This window comes from Amblyomma americanum, chromosome 8 (assembly GCF_052857255.1).
Source record: "Amblyomma americanum isolate KBUSLIRL-KWMA chromosome 8, ASM5285725v1, whole genome shotgun sequence".
Lineage (NCBI taxonomy): Eukaryota > Metazoa > Arthropoda > Arachnida > Ixodida > Ixodidae > Amblyomma > Amblyomma americanum.
Window position 1 is genome coordinate 110877880 of NC_135504.1, and position 20315 is coordinate 110898194.

Below are 20315 nucleotides of genomic sequence, written 5' to 3' on the forward strand. Positions count from 1 at the left end.
TCAGCCTGACTACACCCACTGCACGCCAAATACCTCTTCCATATCTATCTAATTAACCCTTTTCTTTGCTAGCTGCGCCCTCCCTGTGCCCGCAAACTTCTTAATCTCATCCGCCCACCTAACCCTCTGCCGCCCCCTGCTACGCTTGCCTTCTCTTGGAATCCACTCCGTTACCCTTAAGGACCAGCGGTTATCTTGCCTTCGCATTACACGCCCTGCCCAAGCTCGTCTTGATTTCGACTAGGATGTCATTAACCGGCGTTTGTTCCCTCACCCACTCTGCCCGCTTCCGGTCTCTTAGCGTTACACCTATCATTTTCCTTTCCTTAGCTCGCCGTGCTGTCATTAACCTAAGCTGAACCCTTTTCGTTAGCCTCCTTGTTTCTGCCCCATAGGTGAGCACGGGTATGATACATCTGTTATATACTAGTATGCGATATGTTGGTATGCGATATATATCGTCGCATACTAGCTAAAGAAACGGTGTTTTCACGGAAAACGAAGCTTTTATACGTGGTGTCAGGCCGAAAAATGACCTATTTGTGTCGCCAGCAGCGACCAATTTCTCAAATAAACCGTTGTGCGTCGGCAGAGTTTTTATAACGCGCATCTCGGAGGCTAGGCTGCACATTCACTCACTTCAGTGCGATGATCGCACAGTCTTTTTCCATGTATGCGTCACTGAGTCGAGTGCTGGGAAAATTCTTAAATACAATTCCGTCAGCAATAAAGACGTCGTTTGCTGACGGGCACACATCGACATGGCCAAGAAGAGCAAAAGAAAATCGATTTTTATTACGAAAAAGATTGGGATGCAGTGGCACTGATGAGTACCATTGCATAGGACGTAGTAATACTCATGAGTACCACTATAGATCCAATTCTTGTTCGCAGTAAAATCGATTACTTTGCTCTTTCTGGATATGCTAATGTTTGCCCGCAGCTGCCGCGGTGTGGCGCTCGTAGGTCTCTCTTTTTTTATAGGAGGTGTTTGAGTGCGTACATGTGTGAGCCTCGTATAGTGCGGCTCTCCTACAAACAAAAAAAGATAAGGCGAAACAAGGGCATCGGTTGTGACTGGGAAGTCCTCTATTTTTTCCTTTCCTCGCCGGCGAAGCAATCGATGGACTGCAGGACTCGTTGTCGTGGGAACCTAGGAGGATGACTTAGTCGCAGTCGTAGTCTTCTCAGTCTTGAAACCATCCACGACGCACTTCTGAAACGGAACACGGGCTGTTTGGAAGCATCAGAGCACGCGTGACGTCAGACTTATTCCGCTCTATCTATACCGTCGTCGTTGCAGTTAATGGTGATTCGGTGATAGCTTGTAGCGCGGAAGACCAGCACTCAAGAATTACTGCACGTGACGCTAGCGCTGCTTGGCGACCTGGGTTCGTTCGCTACCAAGCATGCGCCATCAACGCCCACATTGAACCCTGCTAAAATAAACGGTCGGCGCGTTTCTGCTTCAAAAGAATATAAAATAAACCATGGAAAATAGAAGTCGCGGATGTTCAATGAAGGCGTTATTACTGAAACTCAATCTGAAACGGTAGACCCTGAAACAGTAGATCGATTACTGAAACGTTAGGTCCTGTATCAACGAATCCCAATGTCTTGTCGAGAGGATAACCTCCTGAGGAGTGAATAGAGCGGACCTACCTCGAACATGGTGACCAGCTTCTCAACTACCTTTGTGGCTTCTGGAGGCTGCAAAGGATGAAATATGGAGCACAACTTCAACAATGACAACTGAGGGAAGAGGCGTCGTGTTTGGCGCGCCTACCTCGTGGTTTGAACTTCAAGGCGAAAATGTCGGTATTGGTCGCGTGGGGCGTGACATAAATGCAAAATAACCGCTGCTGCTTCATTCGTTGTGAAACCTGATCTGAAGGCAGGCTGGCATGGGCGTTGTAGTGAGTTGAAGCACTTCAGCAGCTTTTATATCGCAGTTTTTTCGCGCCTCACCTATAGTAATCGTTGAAGTCACACACAGCGTTCGGTTGTTGAAAGCAAGACAGCATGAGAGAAGAAATCAAATTATAAATTATGTAACGGTTGTAAGCTAATACCATGTGGTGGCCCATGGATGGTAATGTCTTGCCGATCATTACAGACAAGAACACACGCAACCGGAAATTTGATGTCTTTACTCGTTTCAAAACTTCAACTTTCGAGGAAAGAGAACATTAGGTGAATGAGTCGACGTGATGCCTCTTTGAAGTCCCAGATGCTGTGTCCTGGAAAGAAGGCTACAATGGTCTTTTCATAGTTACAATCGATATTCGGCTTGACTGCACTGCCTGTTAAAGAGCTCTCTCTCTCTCTCTGTCGTATAGTTCTGCTCTTGTTTTCAAACACCGAGGTTGTTTTTTGTCGCACAGGCACTAGCGAACGGCAAGATCGTATAGGGCCTCACCGAAGGCGACAACGTCTGAGGCAGCCAACCGTCTATCGCATTGTCCGGTGCGGAGCTCTCTTTTGCTCGACAGCCCATTACATAGCGCCCGTATTTCAGGTAATAGTTTTTAATAGCCTTCGTGATAACCGACGTACGCATTGCTGGAGACCATGGTATGGCTCAGTTTTCAATTATATTTTCTTTTTCTGTCTGCGTACATCCCCAACTCCCTGTCATTACAATGTGCGTTGCCTTTTAATGCCTGCATTTTTTAAGCAATGATTTGCACCCTACGTGGCATTAAGTGGCACCCTACCCAGTGCGCACCAATGTAGACACCTCTTCAAGAACTGCGTAGCAATAGGTGCGCTCTAAGCAGCCTTTCGATTTTGTTGCTTAGTCTAAATCGCCTTCCTCTTCCGAGCGCGCAAATGACTTCCAAGTTTCACCGTGACATAATCTGTAATTTTTATTTCAAAATTCCAGAGCTCAAGCTCCGCCTTAAGGGTATGACGCGATAGTGTCACGGGTCCCTTTAGTGGCCTAGGGTCCTCTTTGCATGTCGTTTCGGAGACACAGACAATGTTCTTTATTTTATTTTATGCTATTTGTTATTTGCATTTTTCATGATTTTTATTTCGTGCTTTTTTGTTTGTAAATTGTATTTTCATTTTTGTTTTATTATATTCTTTCATGTTGTTTTATTTTATTTATTGTTATTTTCATTTACTTTCAATTTTTCAATTTGGGACGTCATGCTATTTGTCAATTGGCGTCACATCGTCATCGACGATTGGGAATTTCGGTTTTACTCAGCAGAGGTTGGTTTAGGCTTAGTTTTAGGGGGTTTAACGTCCCAAAGCGACTCATGCTATGAGAGACGCCGTAGTGGAGGGCTATGGAAAATTTCGACCACCTGGGTTTCTTTAACGTGCACTGACATCGCACAGTACACGGGCCTCTAGAATTTCGCCTCCATCAAAATTCGACCGCCGCGGCCGCGATCGAGCCCTCGTCTTTCGGGCCAGCAGCCGAGCGTCATAAGCACTCAGCCACCGTGGCGCCCTGTACACCGCAGGGAATTTCATCTTCAAACCTCCGTCGTTCACACCGAGCGTCCACTCTAATGCTATCGCGATAATATGTACAGGTGCATACAGGCCCGCAGCGCAGTGCACGAATAAAAGCCGCAGAGAAATATGTCTTGGATCTACGGCTGCAAAATTTGTTTCACCCACTTGCATGGAAACACCCAGGCGTAATAAATAAATTTCGGTCAACGCTCACAGATCGACCCATTGTTCTGTCCTGGAGAGGACATCTTTTGCCGCTTTTGCAATACTAACTCATGTGGGCGCCGGTGCTTGCCGCCTATACGGAGTCCGTGTCCCCTCCCTCTTTGTCCCGCTTCCGACGAAGCGAGCCCATTGTCACCCTCCTCTCGGTGCTTAGAACCACTGACAGTGCCGTGGGAAATACATCTGAAGGGCTCTTACCGAGCATGCCAGCGTCGCTTCCCTGTAGCAGCGTAGGGCATTCTTAAGCTGAACAGAGAAACGAGAAAGATACAGATAACATACCAAAAGACACAGTGAGCTCAGCGTCTTGCAATCATTTGACAAGCAGTGTGAGATTGGCCATTGTGAACGTCGAGAAAACTGGCTGAGATGCACTGCTCCCGCTCTTTTTCAAGTCAGTGAATTTGATTTGGCCTGCGAGCACCTGATCAGTGTGTGTTGTTCGCTTGAAACTCGAAGGAGCATCAATCATTCTGCTTTTGCAAGAGTAATTTTTTAAGCGCACTATGTTCAGTCGCTAAGTACTTGAACCGCTTGAGGGACCCGCTCAACGGCGCTTTAGTCTACAGCAATCCAAAGCTTTCTACTGTCAACATGTTATGCCTTTGGGAATCACGAAACATTGCTAATGGTTCTTGTATTAATTTGGCTGCAAAAGCTCCAGCATGACCTTGTTTACGGCTGTCGCACCCTTATGTGTGATTTTCGCATCCTCAATTTTTTTTTCGCTGGCCTATTTTGAACCCCGCTGTTGGTTAGGTGTAATTATGTCCCCCCCCAACCTCCCCCCCCCCCCCCCCCCCCACCCTTCCCCGTCGCGCGTCAACGCGGTGGCGCTGATATGAAAAAGCGGAGTGCATCTTCCAAGCGCTGAAAGGCTCCTATCACCTTGTTTACGTCGTCGCAGACTCCCAGCACATCTGCCACGGACAGTGTGGTCTCCGCGCACTCCCGTATTGACTTCCTGTATGAATTTCTGCCCTAGAGAGAAAAATGAGACAAAAAGAGGCCAGACTGTAAATGAAGCTATGTCTGGATAACTCCGTACCTCTTTTCTTATTATGCGATAACATAAGAGTCCACAGCCCCACACCCATCGGCGGTGTCACACTTTGATACCTGCAAAGTGGACCTGCAAGTGGACCGAGGGAAATGCTCCTCTTCTATTCTAGAGGAGAGGAGGGATATACGGGAAGGTGGCTGCCCCGGGGAAGAATCTTGTCAGCTGCCAAGGTTGGTGCAGGGCTCAGTGACAGGGCTGAGCCATCTGCAAATTGCCACGGTTCGCAGGTTGCACGTGGAGAGAGGGAAATTCCCCTCTCTTCTTCTCCACTTGTAGGAGAGACAACGGTGAGGCCAGAAGGTGGCCGGCAGATGAATAACCCAGAGGGTGGCTAGGGAGGAGGTACTGACGCGGGCCGTGGAGTGCGCTACCTGAAGGTGATTGGCACTCTCACAACGAGGTTATTATGCTATCGCATTGTCACAGCTAATGGTAATTAGGCGGTCGCAATTTTTTTTCAGATGAAGTACAGCAATATTGATATGAGCTGCCTTGCATACGGTTTGAGTGCGCGCTTTCAATTCTACAGCGACAGCTGTTAACGGAACTGTTTCCCGGTTCTGCGGAGTTGGCGTAGCACCGAGCCACGCTGATTGGAGAGCATGCAGCGACATCATTCATGGCGTCGCTGCCTAGTGCAGTGGCAACGCATCACGTCGAGTGATCCGAACGTAGGGACTTCATGACTCATGAGTGATAGCAAAACTGCGTCACGAGCACTGTACCAGAGAAAAAGGCATAAGGAATAAACGATATTATACTCATCCCTGCATACCGCTGTCGCTGAACCTCTGCGCTACACAGTGGCAATGGTAGAGTAAGTTTTTTTTCTTGTTCCGTTGACTGTTTCAACGAGGTACTTGCGGAAAATTCGGAAACATGCGCTTTGTTTTCGCTCAGCGTCCACTTATTGCAAGATGGCTGAAACAGATAGAGCTTCCAAGATGTCAACTAGTGTGACACCATTACGCTCTCCGAACAGGTTTGTTTTCGTGTTTGTGCGCATGACGAGCACAGTGGAGAAACCGAGGACCGATATCGACACAGCTTAGAAGGCCCTTATGACCGCCATAAATCTCAGTTAAGTCGCTCGTAGACCCCTGCTGCCTGAAACCTAAACTGAAGTTTAACCCGGAAGTTACAAGTTGGGGCTACAGTTCTTTAAAGGGGCTTCCATATAAGATCAAAAAAGCGGCTTTCAACCCTAGCCTGTTTCTTAAGACTAATATTTGTGCGCTCCTGCTAAAGAAATAATTAAGTCGTTACATGAACCACTTACTATACACATTGCGGACTATTTCTTCCACAGTGCGAGTCGAATTCCATATGAAGACACGTTGAGCCAAATAATGACTTACGTGGAACGTTAGATCTTATTCGTGCCAAGTTACGTCGAATGAAACCTTAAGACCTTAAGTGTGCATTTAATAAACCCTCCCTGTCAAGCGTATTCGAATATGAAATTTCTTGTCACGATAATTTCGTATTAAGTGTCCAACAAGGCGCGTATATATGAACGTTTTTGCGAATACAAGATAATCTATAACCACCTTGCTACGAAGGCAACATTTAGGACGGGTAATAATTGCTAATTCTTAGTGTCCACGTCATGCCGGAACATGCTCTAATTGTGCATGTTTAGTACCAATACTGATAATGTACTACTGTGTTTGCTCACGTAATGAACACGCTGTAGTAATAAACGCACCCCCTACTTGGACTGTGTAAAAGTATGATATTCCCCCCCCCCCCCCCCCCTCTAGCGTAATAAACACATCCCTTTGTTTTCCTGTGCAGTCTGCTGGTGACGGTAGTGAATACTACGAAGCACCCTGTTTGAACACCGAAAACACTGCGCATTTACTGCAGCATACCAGAAAGCACCGTCTGTTGTATGTCAAGACTAGCATCCGTCGTTCCACGGTACGAACAGCCAAAAATTACAGGGCGCCTAACATTACGTACAGGCTGTGAATGCGAAAGCATTTGTTCGCCATCGTCAGCTACTAGTTAGCTACATTTGTTTACTAACTACCTAGTACTAGTTAGTAGGCAGTACTAATGCCTGGAAGGCTTGTTTGTTGAAGGCCTTTAAATCAAAGGCCTTAGGGTGAAGGGTTTTAGGAAAGACCACACGACATACGCCTACACATAAAGCAGCGCTATAACCGAGCCATCACGTCACTTTCCGGTCTGATGACGTCACCTCCGGTTTCGAGACCATGTTGACGTCGCAATGAATTTTCGGGGCCCGGGTTCGAAACCCATTTCGGAAGATATTTTATTTTTCAGCTTAAGTTAAAGACAACACAGCGAGCCATGGAAAGAAAAATGATCGGTGTAATTTTAAGAGACCGGAAGCGAGGAGAGTGGGTGAGGGAACAAACGCGTGTTAATGACATCCGAGCCGAAATCAAGAGGAAGAAATTGGCTTCGGCACGGCATGTAATGCGAAGGCAAGGTAACCGCTGGTCCTTAAGGGTAACGGAGTGGATTCCAAGAGAAGGCAAGCGCAGCATGGGGCTGCAGAAGGTTAGGTGGGCAGATGAAATTAGGGAGTTTGCAGGTATAGGGTGGGCGCAGCTGGCAAAGGACAGGGTTAATAGGAGAAACATGGGAGAGGCCTTTGCCCTGCAGTGGGCATAGTCAGACTGATGATGATGATGATGATGTAGGCAGTGTCGATCACTTAATTATGTCACGGGGGGGGGGGGGGGGGGCTTCCGTTCGTTTCTCGTGTCGGTTGGTCAACGCCGGATGATGACCCATATAAGGCTTTCACATTAATGAGGATACACCGTATAGAAAGAACCCTAGAACCAGTGGAGACCGCGCACGCCTGGTCACAAAGGACTGCTCGGTTTGATCGGGCGCATTAATAATTCCAGCAGCTTATTGCAGTTGGGCTCCGCGTCGAATGCTGTGAGTTGTGCTAGAGTGAGCTCTAGTTGTGTATTCCTTGGACAGCGTTATGCACCCCTAGGCGAATTCAGACATGGAGGGCTCAAGCAAAATCTTTTAACTCTGCTCGCGAGCGGGGAAATCGTACTGAGAGTGCGTTTAGAATTATTTGGAATCTTAGTCGTAGCGTACGAAGTAGTTGTTCCACCAGACTAGCTTTCGTGACTTTTACACCGCGTAATATTAAAAAATATATATATTTTACCCCGCGTAATGAAAATACTTCGCAAATTTTCAGAACTTTGGAAAAACAAGCGTGTTCATTATTCGAGAAAATGCGGACAGCATTTGTGCTTCATTACCGACTGCAGCATTCGTTCAGCCCGATTAACGTTTGTTTGAGGCAAATGACGGCGAGAGCCTTATGACGTCTAATTAGTTGTGACCCGCTTTTCCGGCGATCCCATACTTACCATGAGGGGGACGTACTTTCCCTTGTTCTGCTTGAACACGTCGCTGTTACCAACGGTGTCGTCGCACTTCATCGCATTTTCTATCACTGCAGCGGGACGAGGAGATGCATAGGAAAGAATAAGCTCAGTTGCACAAATCTATTGTCTTTTTATGACGAACGCCAATCTATGAGAGACACTGGCTGGTTGTTTACGGTGATGGCTTGTATCGGAGTGTAAATTGCAAGGAACAAGGAATGCAAGGCATTATATTAGGAAAAATACGCAACAAACCCACACCTGATAGGGGGCAACGCCACTGCCCTAACATGGCTAAACTCCTGCTGTTGCAAAAAACAAAACAAAAAATGTTTGCGTGCTATGTTCGCCTCACCATATTCGCGCAGACATAACCGCTTTTTGAAAATCTGAATATCCGTTCAGTTCTTTTTATTTGTGATTAATATTATGACACGTTGCTCGAGCGCCGTTTTAAAAAGCAGAAAACTGGGAAATGGTATTAAGGTAGGACGGAATTTTCTGTTAAAGTATTATACACCTTAACGAGCAGCATTAATATTTATGAAACACTTCGCAATGATATATGGTACACCATAGCTGCATGCACACGTACTGTGACGCTCAATCACTGGGCTTCCCGTTAACATCATTTTTATGCATGCGCGGTCTTCAGAAGAAAAAAAAAGTAATGTTTTACTGAAGTTCTCCTCGCGTTTACTCAAGCTTTTCCATCGGTCGCATCGAGTAGTTGAGAATAGTGAAGGAGCAGCGCTAAGTACGGGACGGGGGACAAACATGGGAGTCCCGTATTTAGCGCTGTTCCTTCACCATGAAATACCAACTAGCCCGTCAACTCGCTCTTCTAGTTGAGAATGATGAAGAAACCAACGGGGAATCGTTTTGACGATAGCAAAAACGTTAGTCGCAAAAACATGCAAGCGCGCCGCGGGGGGATCTGCGCATACATTGGTTGTCACAACGAAATCTTACGACATTTGAAAAAAAAAATGCGTCCATAAACTATCTCCAGTTAGAAATGCTTTTTTTTTGAAGCGCAAAGCTTCACTACGCTAGGTAAAGCAATCGTCGCTTACGCCGGGGAATGACCTTCAACGACCTCCAGCCCAACCACGTTTGTCGTGTATGACCGTATGTGGTACAGTTATGATGTCGAACACTTTACCCATTACTTTTATTCGACCTCTGACCTTGAGTTGACCTTTGACATTGGGTGAGATTTGAGTTCACCTTTTACCTTAGGAACATCCGATGGGGCGATGTGAAGTCACGTGGTGACATCCAATGGGGGTGTCCTAAGACCGTGTGATACCACGCTATAGCCACGTGGTCGTGTGGGTATATATACTATATAGAGAACGGCTGTCGCGAGCGTGTAGCGGAACTGCCATGGAAGACCATCAGAAGCTTAGCAAGCGTGCTTGCTTTTCGCTGAATTCCAGGGTTAGCCAGGTTAAGCCACTGTGATTTTTTTTTATTTGCCCGGAATGGCTGGGTACGCCGAGACATGACAAACTCAAGCCGCCTCGCCTCGCTTTCTCTTCGGAGCCATCTGCGAGAAGGAAGCGCGCGTTCTTACGCTCCGGACAGATGGGCGGGAGGACCTTGCTTTCCCCCCAGGGGAAGGCATCGTGTGTGGCGGCGGCGACGGCCCATGCGGTGGCGACCAGGACGCCTCGCAGAATCACGTTGTACCTCATGTCGGTCCACGGGGCTTGCGCTGTCTCCCCCACCGCTTGCTGCTTGGGGCTGAGGACAGGAAACTGCGAATGCCTCCCGGTTTTCCCGGTATGGTGCTACGGTTATAATACCAGATGGATTACCAGCAGCCCTATACGGGTTAGTTCTCCGGACGGGTCGAGTTGCACTGAGACGATCCTCGCCTTTAACTCGCCACAAGAGGCGATGGCAAAGAGATCGAAGTCCTCTCTCCGAGGCCACGTTAAATCAGGCGAGCCGATCGCAGCTTGCTAAAGGCTTTCGCGGAATGGACCACGGCCGTCACAGCAGTTTGGTTCACCGCGTAACCTGGAAAAGGAAGCGCTAAATGGTGTTGTGGCTTAAAGTACCGCTGAGGAGCTTGTCGTAGCGGACAAGCTGTGGGCGCCTCTGAATATGAATTTATTCGCAAGTGGTTAGAAAAAAAAATCAGTATACAGAAGGAGGTCCCAGAGTCAGTGACTGTATCGGGACCTCCTGTTACTTGTAAACAAGGTACACTACGACAACAATCAAACAATGCACTACATTCATATACGTATGAGAGCAGAGAAAAAGTAAAAATAACGTAGCTTACATAATAAGCAGAAGAAATCGGGGGTCTAGAAGTGATAATAATACCAAGGTAGGAAACATTATACAAACACAAAGAACAAATGCAATGAAACCACATATACTGAAAGAAATTGAGACTGAGGAGAATATAACTAGAAAATTCACAAACGAACACAATACAAACAACAAGAAAAAGTTTAGGAACTGGATAAAAGTAGCAGCAGTCTGATCAAGTAGTTCTCACCAGCTGACTGCAGCGCCCTCTGCGCGTGCCGGTGTCTGCGTTGGCAACCCGCAGAGAGTGGCAATGGCTTAACAGTGACGGCACGTACTGCCGCTGGATTTTGGCTGTGCAGGTCTACTTATGCCATTTCCCTTCTGTTTCTTCGGGCGATGATGCAGATGCGTCAGTCACGAACCTGCCTCGTTAACTCAGGCCGCGCAGAATTATTGCCAGCAGGTGTTTTGCTAAACTTGACGATGAAATGCGGTCTTTGTATCGAGCCAACAAATGGCGAAAACGCGGACTGTTGAAACGCCCACTAAGCGCCGGTTTTATTTAAACATCTGTATAGGCTCATTTTAAACAGAACAGCGCACACTTTGACAGTGAACTACGAGGAAGACACGACACAGACGAGCACCGACTTGCAACTGATGTTTATTGCTTGGAACGAGGCATATATACAGCTCCAACAAAAAGGAGAAAAGAAACAACCATTAGTCATTTGTTCTGGTTTCAGTGCTCGAACGGCTGTGTTTGGCATAGAGCTGAAGGTAACCATGTAACCGGGTTAAAATGTGGGTGTCCAGCAACGGGCCTTCCCCGCTGTATTTTTTTTCTTTTTTCTTGGAGCTTGTTCGCTTTCTCTGCATATGCAAGGAGGGAGGGGAACATCATAAAAGTTTCTCTTTAGCTTCTCGGCCATTAGATCACTTCTCCTGTAGGGAAAATGTGAGGAGTAGCTCACAGAGGCTGCTTGTAGCCAAACAGAAGCGTGGATACGGGACCGGAGCTAACTTCTGACAGAAATTTTATTGATATGGCTGGCAGGCCATTGATCAAATGCATTCAGGCCACATGTACGCCGAAAGCCATTTCTTGCCATTTATGTCATAACGAGCTCCTCATTTCCATTTCCTTGTCGGCTCAGGACACACGGTTGCTTGTGGACAGGGAAGTAAATATCCGATGTTAGCTACGTTTCGCTACACACCAAATTCTGACAACATTGTAATATTCACGGTCGCTGGTTTGCCACTGGCACTTGAAGCAGTTGATAATTGGTCCTGATTAGCGGAACAGTTAGTTATCAGCACGCAAAGCAGCGACACCCAAATTAATGTTGGTAAAACAGCGAAAAATCGCACGCAGATAATATGATGCGGAGCATCGCTGAAAGACCGCGTCTGTTTTTGTTTTCTTTTGTCCAGGCTCGAGCGCACGTGACAAAGATCTCCGTGATTTATTGCGCGGTGAACAAGTTTTGGGCTGTCGGCGCAAATTCTGCAGTTCATGAGTACGCAGAAGTATAAGTGAAAAAAATGATAATAAACACGCTTGTTACCGTGTGTTTATTTTCATTCCGACAACGTTTCTCTCCATCGGGCGTTCGACTGCTGGTTCTTGCCTCAATCTTTCACCGATTCCGCCGAACAAACGTGTCCAAGTTGACAGCATTACCCGGTTTATTCTTGAACGTAGTCAACACGCACACCTGCACAGAAACAGCACCAAAATTCAAATCGTGAGTTCAAGCAGCTCCGGATCCACGATTGGAACCAAGGATCGAATCGAAATCGGTCATTGAAACAGGTGTTCTGGCTCGGGAAGGAAGAAAACGTGCTCCGAATCGGCGATACGAACGACGCCTAAAATATCGCAACTCTTTAAAAACTCGATAAACTAGTGACCGCTCACAGAACTATCCGCATTCCCAGAAGGTAGGCTTCAGGTAGTGATCATGCTTTATCGTGGTCGGCGGTAGAGTTACTTTGTACGTCCCCTGAGTTTAGCATTTGTTTTCCTTGCGCCGCTCGCACCTCTGTTGGCGAAATGCGATCAGACGCTTGAAAAAGCATCCAGTCATTGCGGAGAAGCCAACTCCTCCGCATTGTTTAGCACTCATACACCAACTCCTCTATTCTTTTTTTTTTCTTTCAGAAATTTCATTTTGTCGGAGTGAACATGCTCACTGAAAAGTATATTTTCTGATCAAAAGCAGGCAGTATGACAAGGGCTCTTACCCAGTACTTGTCGTACATGGTCTGAACTTGATGCCTGAAAGATGGTGCCTGCGTACGAGAAAGAATCCACGCCGGAATTATTGCGAGGTGTTTACAGGCTTGCTCTGAACTTAATGACAGCGTATGGTGGCCGAGCACTCCGAGGTGAAGAACTTTATGTACCCTGATGTGGATGTATACATATATGTATATAAATGTATAAGTACAGAGAGGCCCCGCGTTGTCCTGTTTGTCCTTTCAGTTTCACTTGTAAATGTTTTTGTGTTGCGATAATATTCAGCCAAGACAAGGAAGCACCGACAAGCATAGCAAAAAGTTTTATGTGAGTGCCGCTTTTCATGCCGCTCCTCAGGCAATGAATGGAAATGGTCTGTCTCCGCTAATTCCTGCTTGACCAATGGTTAAAGCGCTGTGATAACTTGCGGCTGTGTTGTCTCCCTGTCCGGACAAATGTTGCCACCCCAGTTGGATGTCTAATGGAGCGTTTCGAAATAAACATGCATAAGTTAGAAGAACCCCTCCATAGTGAAGTGTGAGGCCTTGCTGAAAGGTAATACCTTTCAGTTCTATGCTGGCTAATCTTAGAGAGGCGCAGACAGATGGGAAACAGAAGTTTTACGTTCATTGTAGGAGCGGCGGTGATTGAAAGAGCTGAATCGCTATCTGATGAGATAATCACGGCCAGACCACTACGCATTACTAGCCGTGAAAGTGGGCTTCTGTGCAGCGACACCTTATCGAGAGGCTTGTTCAATGCCTGCCAGTGCGATTAGCAAAACTGTGGTGCCAGTGTGCGTGACGCTGCAGCTCTGTTTTATCGCGTGATCACGACATTAGCAGGCCAGTAAGAGTAAAAAGAAACTTATGCCTCTGCTCGATTATTATGACTCACCACTTAAGCCTAAGTTTTATTTTGCAGCATTGCAATCCTTACGCGTGTTCTGCAAATCATGTATGATACATCTATACACTGTGCAGAGGTTCAGGCATCGATCAAACTCGTGTTCGGCGTCAAGGGTTCACAGCCGTTCTTCTGATGCCGGCTTCACGTGTTTGCGTACTTTTTATACGTGCTTATGCTGCTAAATTAAACATTTATTGTGCGCGGTAACAAGGACAACGACTCTTGCACGCATAGACAACAAAAGGCAGCTGGAATTGTCGCCTTGCCATTTCAACTAGTTCCGCCAATCTCAGAGTAACCGAGCTCCCCCGGAAAAGTCAGTTGGAGTTTACGCCGCTGTGTCTAACATCGCCAATCTGTCACCGAAATCCGTTTGCTCAACAGCTGGCGGAATTTTCCGGTCGACATCACTTAGCCGCCGAAGTCGCTACCGGCAATACGCTAAAGAAAGTCGTCAGGCGTGCCATAATTGCGTAGTTGGTCTTCTGTCGTCCGAACTTTGCAACGCAGACTGAGTCGGAGCGATTTACTTCAAGATACCTGAAAGTGCAGACCATAGTACAGATGGGAGGGTACACCGGGCGAGCAATGTTGCTACAACTCAGCCTCCCTCCTTGGAAGAGCCCTTTATGCAGCATCTGCAACTTCTTCAACGTTTCTTTTTTTTTCTATTGATTTGGCGTCACTAGTCATATTTTCGCACCAACGACGGCGGCATAATTTCTGCGTCCATTCTCTAGTGCTTTGCTAACCGACTCAACCGCACACCGGCCGCCTGTGTTGGCGGCCTTCTGAACAGAATGGCATTTCTTGCAAACTTTCCACGTGGTCGCTCTTTGCCCGCTGCCTGCAAGACAGAGACGACGCATTGTCGCCTATGTCAAGAGCTGTATTAATTCTATTCTTTCAGTTCAATTCTTCGATAACAGCTTGAAACCGCTAGTTCTTTTATTCTGTTCAATGTCTACTCACCCCTTTTGCAGCTGCAACCTTCTTGAAGCAAACGATGGCCTTCCTCATCTGTTCGGAGCAGAGAAATAGGGGAATCCTTATTCAGCGTATATATAGCAACGCATTTGTTTAGTCAGTCATGCATATGAACAACTTATCCTTTCCTCCAACGGCGGTTAAACGCTTTAAAAGTTCTCACTTTTTCCTTGCGAAGGCACTTCGCATCGCACGCCCCTTCTCATTGTTTTTTCTTTATCTTATCGGCGCATGAATTTCCTGTTGCCCCATCCGCATTCCTCGCCGTTCTCACCAGGTTAATGCTGGTGCACACCTTCTGGAACTCCTGGGCGTCCATGATGTCCAAGGCGCATGCCTTGAGGCTTGACTGAAACCGCTCGCGCTCCTGAAATAACGGAACGCTTTGAGTATAATTCCCGCATTTCTTTTAATGCATTATAGATAATAATAATAATAATAATAATAATAATAATAATAATAATAATAATAATAATAATAATAATAATAATAATAATAATAATAATAATAATAATTGGTTTTTGGGGAAAGGAAAAGGCGCAGTATCTGTCGCACACATCGGCGGACACCTGAACCGCGCCGTGAGGGAAGGGATAAAGGTGGGAGTGAGAGAAGAAAGGAAGAGAGAGGTGCCGTAGTGGAGGCCTCCGGAATAATTTCTACCACCTGGGGATCTTTAACGTGCACTCACATCGCACAGCACACGGGCGCCTTACATGCATAAGTAGCCGTTTCAGTACGTCTCAGTTACTTCGGGAACGAGACCCTCATTGCGACGTGCTGCTTCCTGTAGAAGTGCATGGACGTCCACATCAAATACTGTTAAGCGCAAGAAATATGTGCTATCAAATGTGTCCTAGAATTGCTAGCTTTGGCGCAAAAATTATCTAGCAGACTAGCTGCACAAAGTCCTGATGGGTTTGACGCCTCAGGCAAGTGCCGATGCTCTTCAGATTGTATTTCGGCATATTTAGAGTAGGCATGGAAACTCACTTATTGCCTCCTCATTTTGCGTCTAAGAGGCGTGAACCTCAACTGAAAATAATGGAATTTAATTGTCGGACGAATGTCTTTCATTATTCAATTTTTTTCCACACATCATCAGGGAATGGAATCAGCTATAGCACAGAAAATTACTGAATGCCAGAGTGAAATGTTGTTTCCGGCTCTGTTGTTGTAATGTTGGATCTTGATTTCAACACTGCAAGTCCAGGTTTGTCTGGTTGTCTGTCTAGTTGCTGTCACGTGACCAGTCACGTGGTTGGTCACGTGGTGCGGTGCGACCACGGTGGGACTGCGAGCACCGCGAAACTGCGAGTTCGTGGCCAATGCAGCTTTCGCCACAAAAGCTTGCGCGGGGTCATTTTTTCTTTTTTTTCTGTTGGTTGCTTTTCATTAATTCGCTGTTCGCTTCCCTTTTTATTTGTTCTTCGCTATGCCATTACATTTTTTTGTCTTTCTTTCTTTACGTCGGCTTCATGCAAACAATATGTATCCCCCCCCCCTTCCCTGCAATAATGCCTTAGGACGCTGCAGGTATTCTTTATAAATAATAACCCAATAGATTGTCTCTAGCCTTGGTGACACAGTTAAGTCTGCGCGAAGCTACTGAGGCTGCATTCACCCTCCCCTATTTCACTGCGCGTGCAGAGCAGGCATGAAGGCTGGCGAGAAGGTGAGAGGGAAAGGGAGTGAGAGGATAGCACTCGATTAGCTGAAATCGGCTCGGTTTGACATTGATATAGAGGATGTCCCGGCTCTGAGAACTTGGGCGGTCGAGCGCGCCAGGGTACGTACCGCGCGATGTCTCAGGTGCATCTCCTGCAGCTTCTCGTAGGCATTGGAGTTCTTCATTGCATGCCCGCACTTGTCCGAGACTAGGCTCTCTGCGTGGCAACACGGAGCAGAACGACGACGAAGTTATGTGCAGCACTTGGTGCGACACGAACACTTTTTTCCTTTTTGTTTACTTCTTCCCTCCTCAGCATTCATTTTAATTTGGTCCACGAATTATTTACCTCAAAAACTCTCTGTGCCCCCCAATTCTTGGCCAATCCCCCTATGTGGGCATGTGCCATAGTATGAGGACAACAACAAAAAATTCGCCGCTCCACCATGATGAGAAGACGGTTTTTTAGAGAAGCCACTACAACAGCTTGGCTTTAGTTTGAGCACCCCAGTCATACTGTCGTTTGGAGCCACCATACTTGGATACAGCCGCAAGTTTGTTTTTACCGCCGTCCAAAATTTATTAATGGAGTCAAATCGGCTACCTTGGTAGCATTTTTTTTCAATATTATTATTATTTTTACAATTATCATTATCTTTTAACCCCTAGGCTACAAATCTCAGTCGATCTCCTGCGTGCGTTATGCATTTCCCGTTTTATTTCGGTGTTTCTTTTTGGTTCCTCCTTTGTTCCTCAGCACTCATTTAATATTCGTCCATGAAAAGATGTATCAGAAAAACTCTCCGTGCTCCCCAGTTCTTGGCCAATCCCCCTGTGTGGGCATGTAACATTGTGTGAGGGCAGCAACAATGACAACTTCTGCAAAACAATTAAACCTCGTGTGCGTTGCGTCTGTGCCGAAACTGAGTCCTCGGGGTCGTTTAACGGACTGTGATGACAAATATAAGTTGGCGTGCATCGACATGGTAGCGAGACAAAATCTGTATTTCGTGTGCATGAGCGGGAATATGTTTTGGGAAGCATTCTGTATAAAAATAGAAGCAGTGCAAGATCACAAATACACAGCACATATTAAGAAACAAAGCAGGTGTTCCTGGAAAATATTCAAATCAGAAAAAGTTAGACTAATGAAAATGCTAAAAGGAAGGATACATGGCAAGCATCAAGGGGGTTGAGGAGAACCTAGCTTGGGTAGAAATTCAGTAAGGGGCGGTCTGCTTACCTTGTCACTTTGCGTTCAATTCCCTGGCTGTTTGTAGAAAGAAAGAATACTTATATGTATCACAGTGAAATATAAATTCTGCTAAATGTTTCCGGTGTTTTGTGCGCGTGTCTCGCGTTGATTAAGGTGACAGGTATTGTTCCAGGCCAACTTTTAGCGCTCCACTCAAAAAATAGGTAAAGGAACCAAAGGCGTGCCCGCCAGGGTGGCTCAGTGGTTAGGGCGCTCGGCTACTGATCCGGGGTACCCTGGTACGAACCAGACCGCGGCGGCAGCGTTTCGAAGGAGGAGAAATCGCCAGGAATGTCGTGTGTTGCGTATTTATTGTAGATAAATCTAACTTCCCTCCCCCTAACACCCTCTAGTTTCGATATTAATTATGTGTGAGGAAACGAGCCGAAAATGTTATATTGAAGTATAGGACGACGAAGACGGGATAGAGGCGTCGATTTCTGCTCAGCTTCATCATTCTGACTTTTCATCGTTCTGGTGTAGTCACTGGAAGTATGATTCGGGCTGCTGTGGTATGTTGCGCAGATTTTGGCGGCGTCAGGGACGCCTTCCGAATCGCCTGACGTCATTCTCATGGTTGGCCACGCGGAAGTCTCCCTCGTTCAGTGACGTCGAAATAGGCGCGCCACCATTTGCGAACAATGAAATGAAGACTGTCTGCCACTCAGCGTCAGTGCGCTGATTGACGCATAAAAGCGAGCGCTCAAGCGGGGACCGGAACTTATATGCTAGAGATTTTTAGCATAGTGCGATCCGCGGCTGCTGCTGCTCCTGCTGCGATCCGCTTTCGCAGAGAACCACCGCGTACGAGTAGATAGACCTGAGGGCGCCAGGTGCCGATGGGCATTCAGGTACCCTAGTCAGCTGTGCGCATGCCTGACTCGTCGGCACTGGTGGCTGGTTGGTTGGTTTTTGGGAAAGGAAATGGCGCAGTATCTGTCTCATATATCGTTGGAAACCTGAACCGCGCTTTAAGGAAAGGGGTAAAGGAGGGAGAGAAAGGAGAAAGGAAGAAGGAGGTGCCATATTGGAGGGCTCGGGAATAATTTCGACCACCTGGGGATCTTTAACGTGCGCTGACATCGCACAGCACACAGGCGCCTTAGCGTTTTGCCTCCATAAAAACGCAGCTGGTGGCGCGCGGAAGCTGATCGCGGTAAAGCGCGAGCTGTTCGCGTTGTGCTAAATATATTTTAAATGCGCGGCGTCGTCTATCGATCAAGATGACGGCTAAAGTTCGCGTATTTTTTCCGCTGCCAATAAACGTCGACGTTGCTGCTGTCGATACACACGGACGCACTCACGTTTGTAGCACTTGCTGGGAAATTCCAACCCATGGTGCCACGCTGTGTCAGCAGCGTCTGCGCCAAATAGTCCCAGAAGCATTAGGCACACGTGAATCACTTGCATGGTGCGGTGAAGGTTGTGGCCTGGACAGGTGCTAGAAACATGGCACAAGTGTATACTGGTTTAATAGCCAACCTTTTACTGCATAGCAGTGCAACCTTTCTTAGGAAACCTCATGAAAACAGAGAACAGGTTAGTCGGAAACTAACTCAGCGCTACATTTTTTTTTTTCAGACGAGAACGCAGACAGACATGACAGGACGGGTGCAGATAACTAAAAGGGAGGAAGGAGAATGTATACCGGCCTAGTCTTGTTATTTCCTTTGCAATTGTTTATATCATGTCCCGAATATGGATGCGTATAAGTGCAACTGCGAGGCAGATCCATCGCATCATAAGCTAACACGAGCAATGTGAGTGCTTTAGACTTACTGACTTCGTCATGGTCGGAGATTTCAGCCAGCGTGCTAGAGCACGAAATCCGTGTGCGAGCAACCGAAGGATATTTACAGAAACTGACGCGCAGCGACCATTCAGCGTTATACCTGAGATGGATATGATTGGATAGCGTGAAGTTCGGAAGCTCTACAATAGGTCGTTGACGCCCAGCGACGCTGGGCCGTCGTCTGGCAGCACAAAGCGAAGCTGCAGCGATATGGAACACGAAACAAAAACAGCATCATAAACTAATAGTTACACAGCGCCCGAAAACAAGACAAAACGGATATGCCTTACTGCATGCCCTTCAATACATATTACTAACCCTTATGCGATTCCACTCTGCTGGTCTACAAAGGAATAAAATGAACTGAGTGCAGGACTTGTTCTTATTCCCTGTTCTGTTTTTCGCCTTGTTACCCTCACTCTGTACAAGTGCAAACGGCTACCGTACTTAACGTTGTCCTAAGCAAATGACCAGTCGGTGAATCGTTTGGTGTAGGCCTAATGTGTTTTTATTTTTGTCATTCCTTTCGCTTATTTACTAAACCACTGCGATTAACGAGCTTCAAGTAGCATTCATTACTGCAATGACCCCTAGCGTAGCTATTTCCAGCGGTGATAACGAAACGACAAGGGAGCCTTACCTTATGCTAATGTAATGTTTTCTTGTACTTTGCCGGTTCGCCGGAAGTGACGATTCGTTGAGCGAGTTTCAAACCAAGAGGCTGCAGACGCGGGCGGTTTTCACCAAACATTTGTGCTCCTATTTTTTTTTTTGCCCGAAGTAGGCTCAAGGTACGCATAAAAAAGGCGCCCATTGCATCTGAGCACAATACGTGGCTTTTTTTTAAGCCGCAGTAAAACCTTGCAGATAAAAGGCCGCATGTGGTAGTGTTATAGTCACGATGTTTGTGCAACACTCACGTTTTCGCGAATAAGCTGATAGGCATTGCCACGCGGTCGTCAGGTCTGCACAAAACGTTAGCGGATAGTCGATAGACCTCTAGAACACCGTATAAAAGGACACGGCGCCATGC

At 46.8% G+C, this 20315-nt stretch overlaps 3 protein-coding genes across 12 annotated transcripts in view; 1 reads left to right on the top strand and 2 right to left on the bottom strand.

Annotated features, from left to right (window-relative positions):
* Nucleotides 1-20315, top strand: part of sick (sickie) — a 959410-nt gene that overhangs the window by 532497 nt on the left and 406598 nt on the right. The window lies entirely within an intron of this gene.
* Nucleotides 616-10789, bottom strand: LOC144100623 (uncharacterized). 2 transcript variants are annotated; one of them, XM_077633506.1, is made up of 7 exons: nt 10673-10789; nt 9734-10182; nt 8137-8222; nt 4588-4680; nt 3898-3945; nt 1663-1710; nt 616-1216 (listed from the first exon to the last, which is right to left on the bottom strand). In XM_077633506.1, the coding sequence occupies exons 2-7, from the start codon at nt 9852-9854 to the stop codon at nt 1154-1156; spliced, it is 459 nt and encodes a 152-aa protein (XP_077489632.1). In that variant the 5' UTR covers nt 9855-10182; nt 10673-10789; the 3' UTR covers nt 616-1153. The 2 variants fall into 2 exon arrangements, with proteins under 2 accessions (XP_077489632.1, XP_077489633.1); XM_077633507.1 differs by lacking the exon at nt 3898-3945.
* LOC144100625 (uncharacterized) lies at nt 11985-20019 on the bottom strand. 5 transcript variants are annotated; one of them, XM_077633510.1, is made up of 8 exons: nt 19923-20019; nt 18795-18851; nt 17479-17505; nt 16364-16452; nt 14841-14933; nt 14552-14599; nt 12676-12723; nt 11985-12146 (listed from the first exon to the last, which is right to left on the bottom strand). In XM_077633510.1, the coding sequence occupies exons 4-8, from the start codon at nt 16418-16420 to the stop codon at nt 12069-12071; spliced, it is 324 nt and encodes a 107-aa protein (XP_077489636.1). In that variant the 5' UTR covers nt 16421-16452; nt 17479-17505; nt 18795-18851; nt 19923-20019; the 3' UTR covers nt 11985-12068. The 5 variants fall into 5 exon arrangements, with proteins under 5 accessions (XP_077489636.1, XP_077489638.1, XP_077489637.1 ...); XM_077633512.1 differs by having other exon boundaries at nt 18783-18851; XM_077633511.1 differs by lacking the exon at nt 17479-17505.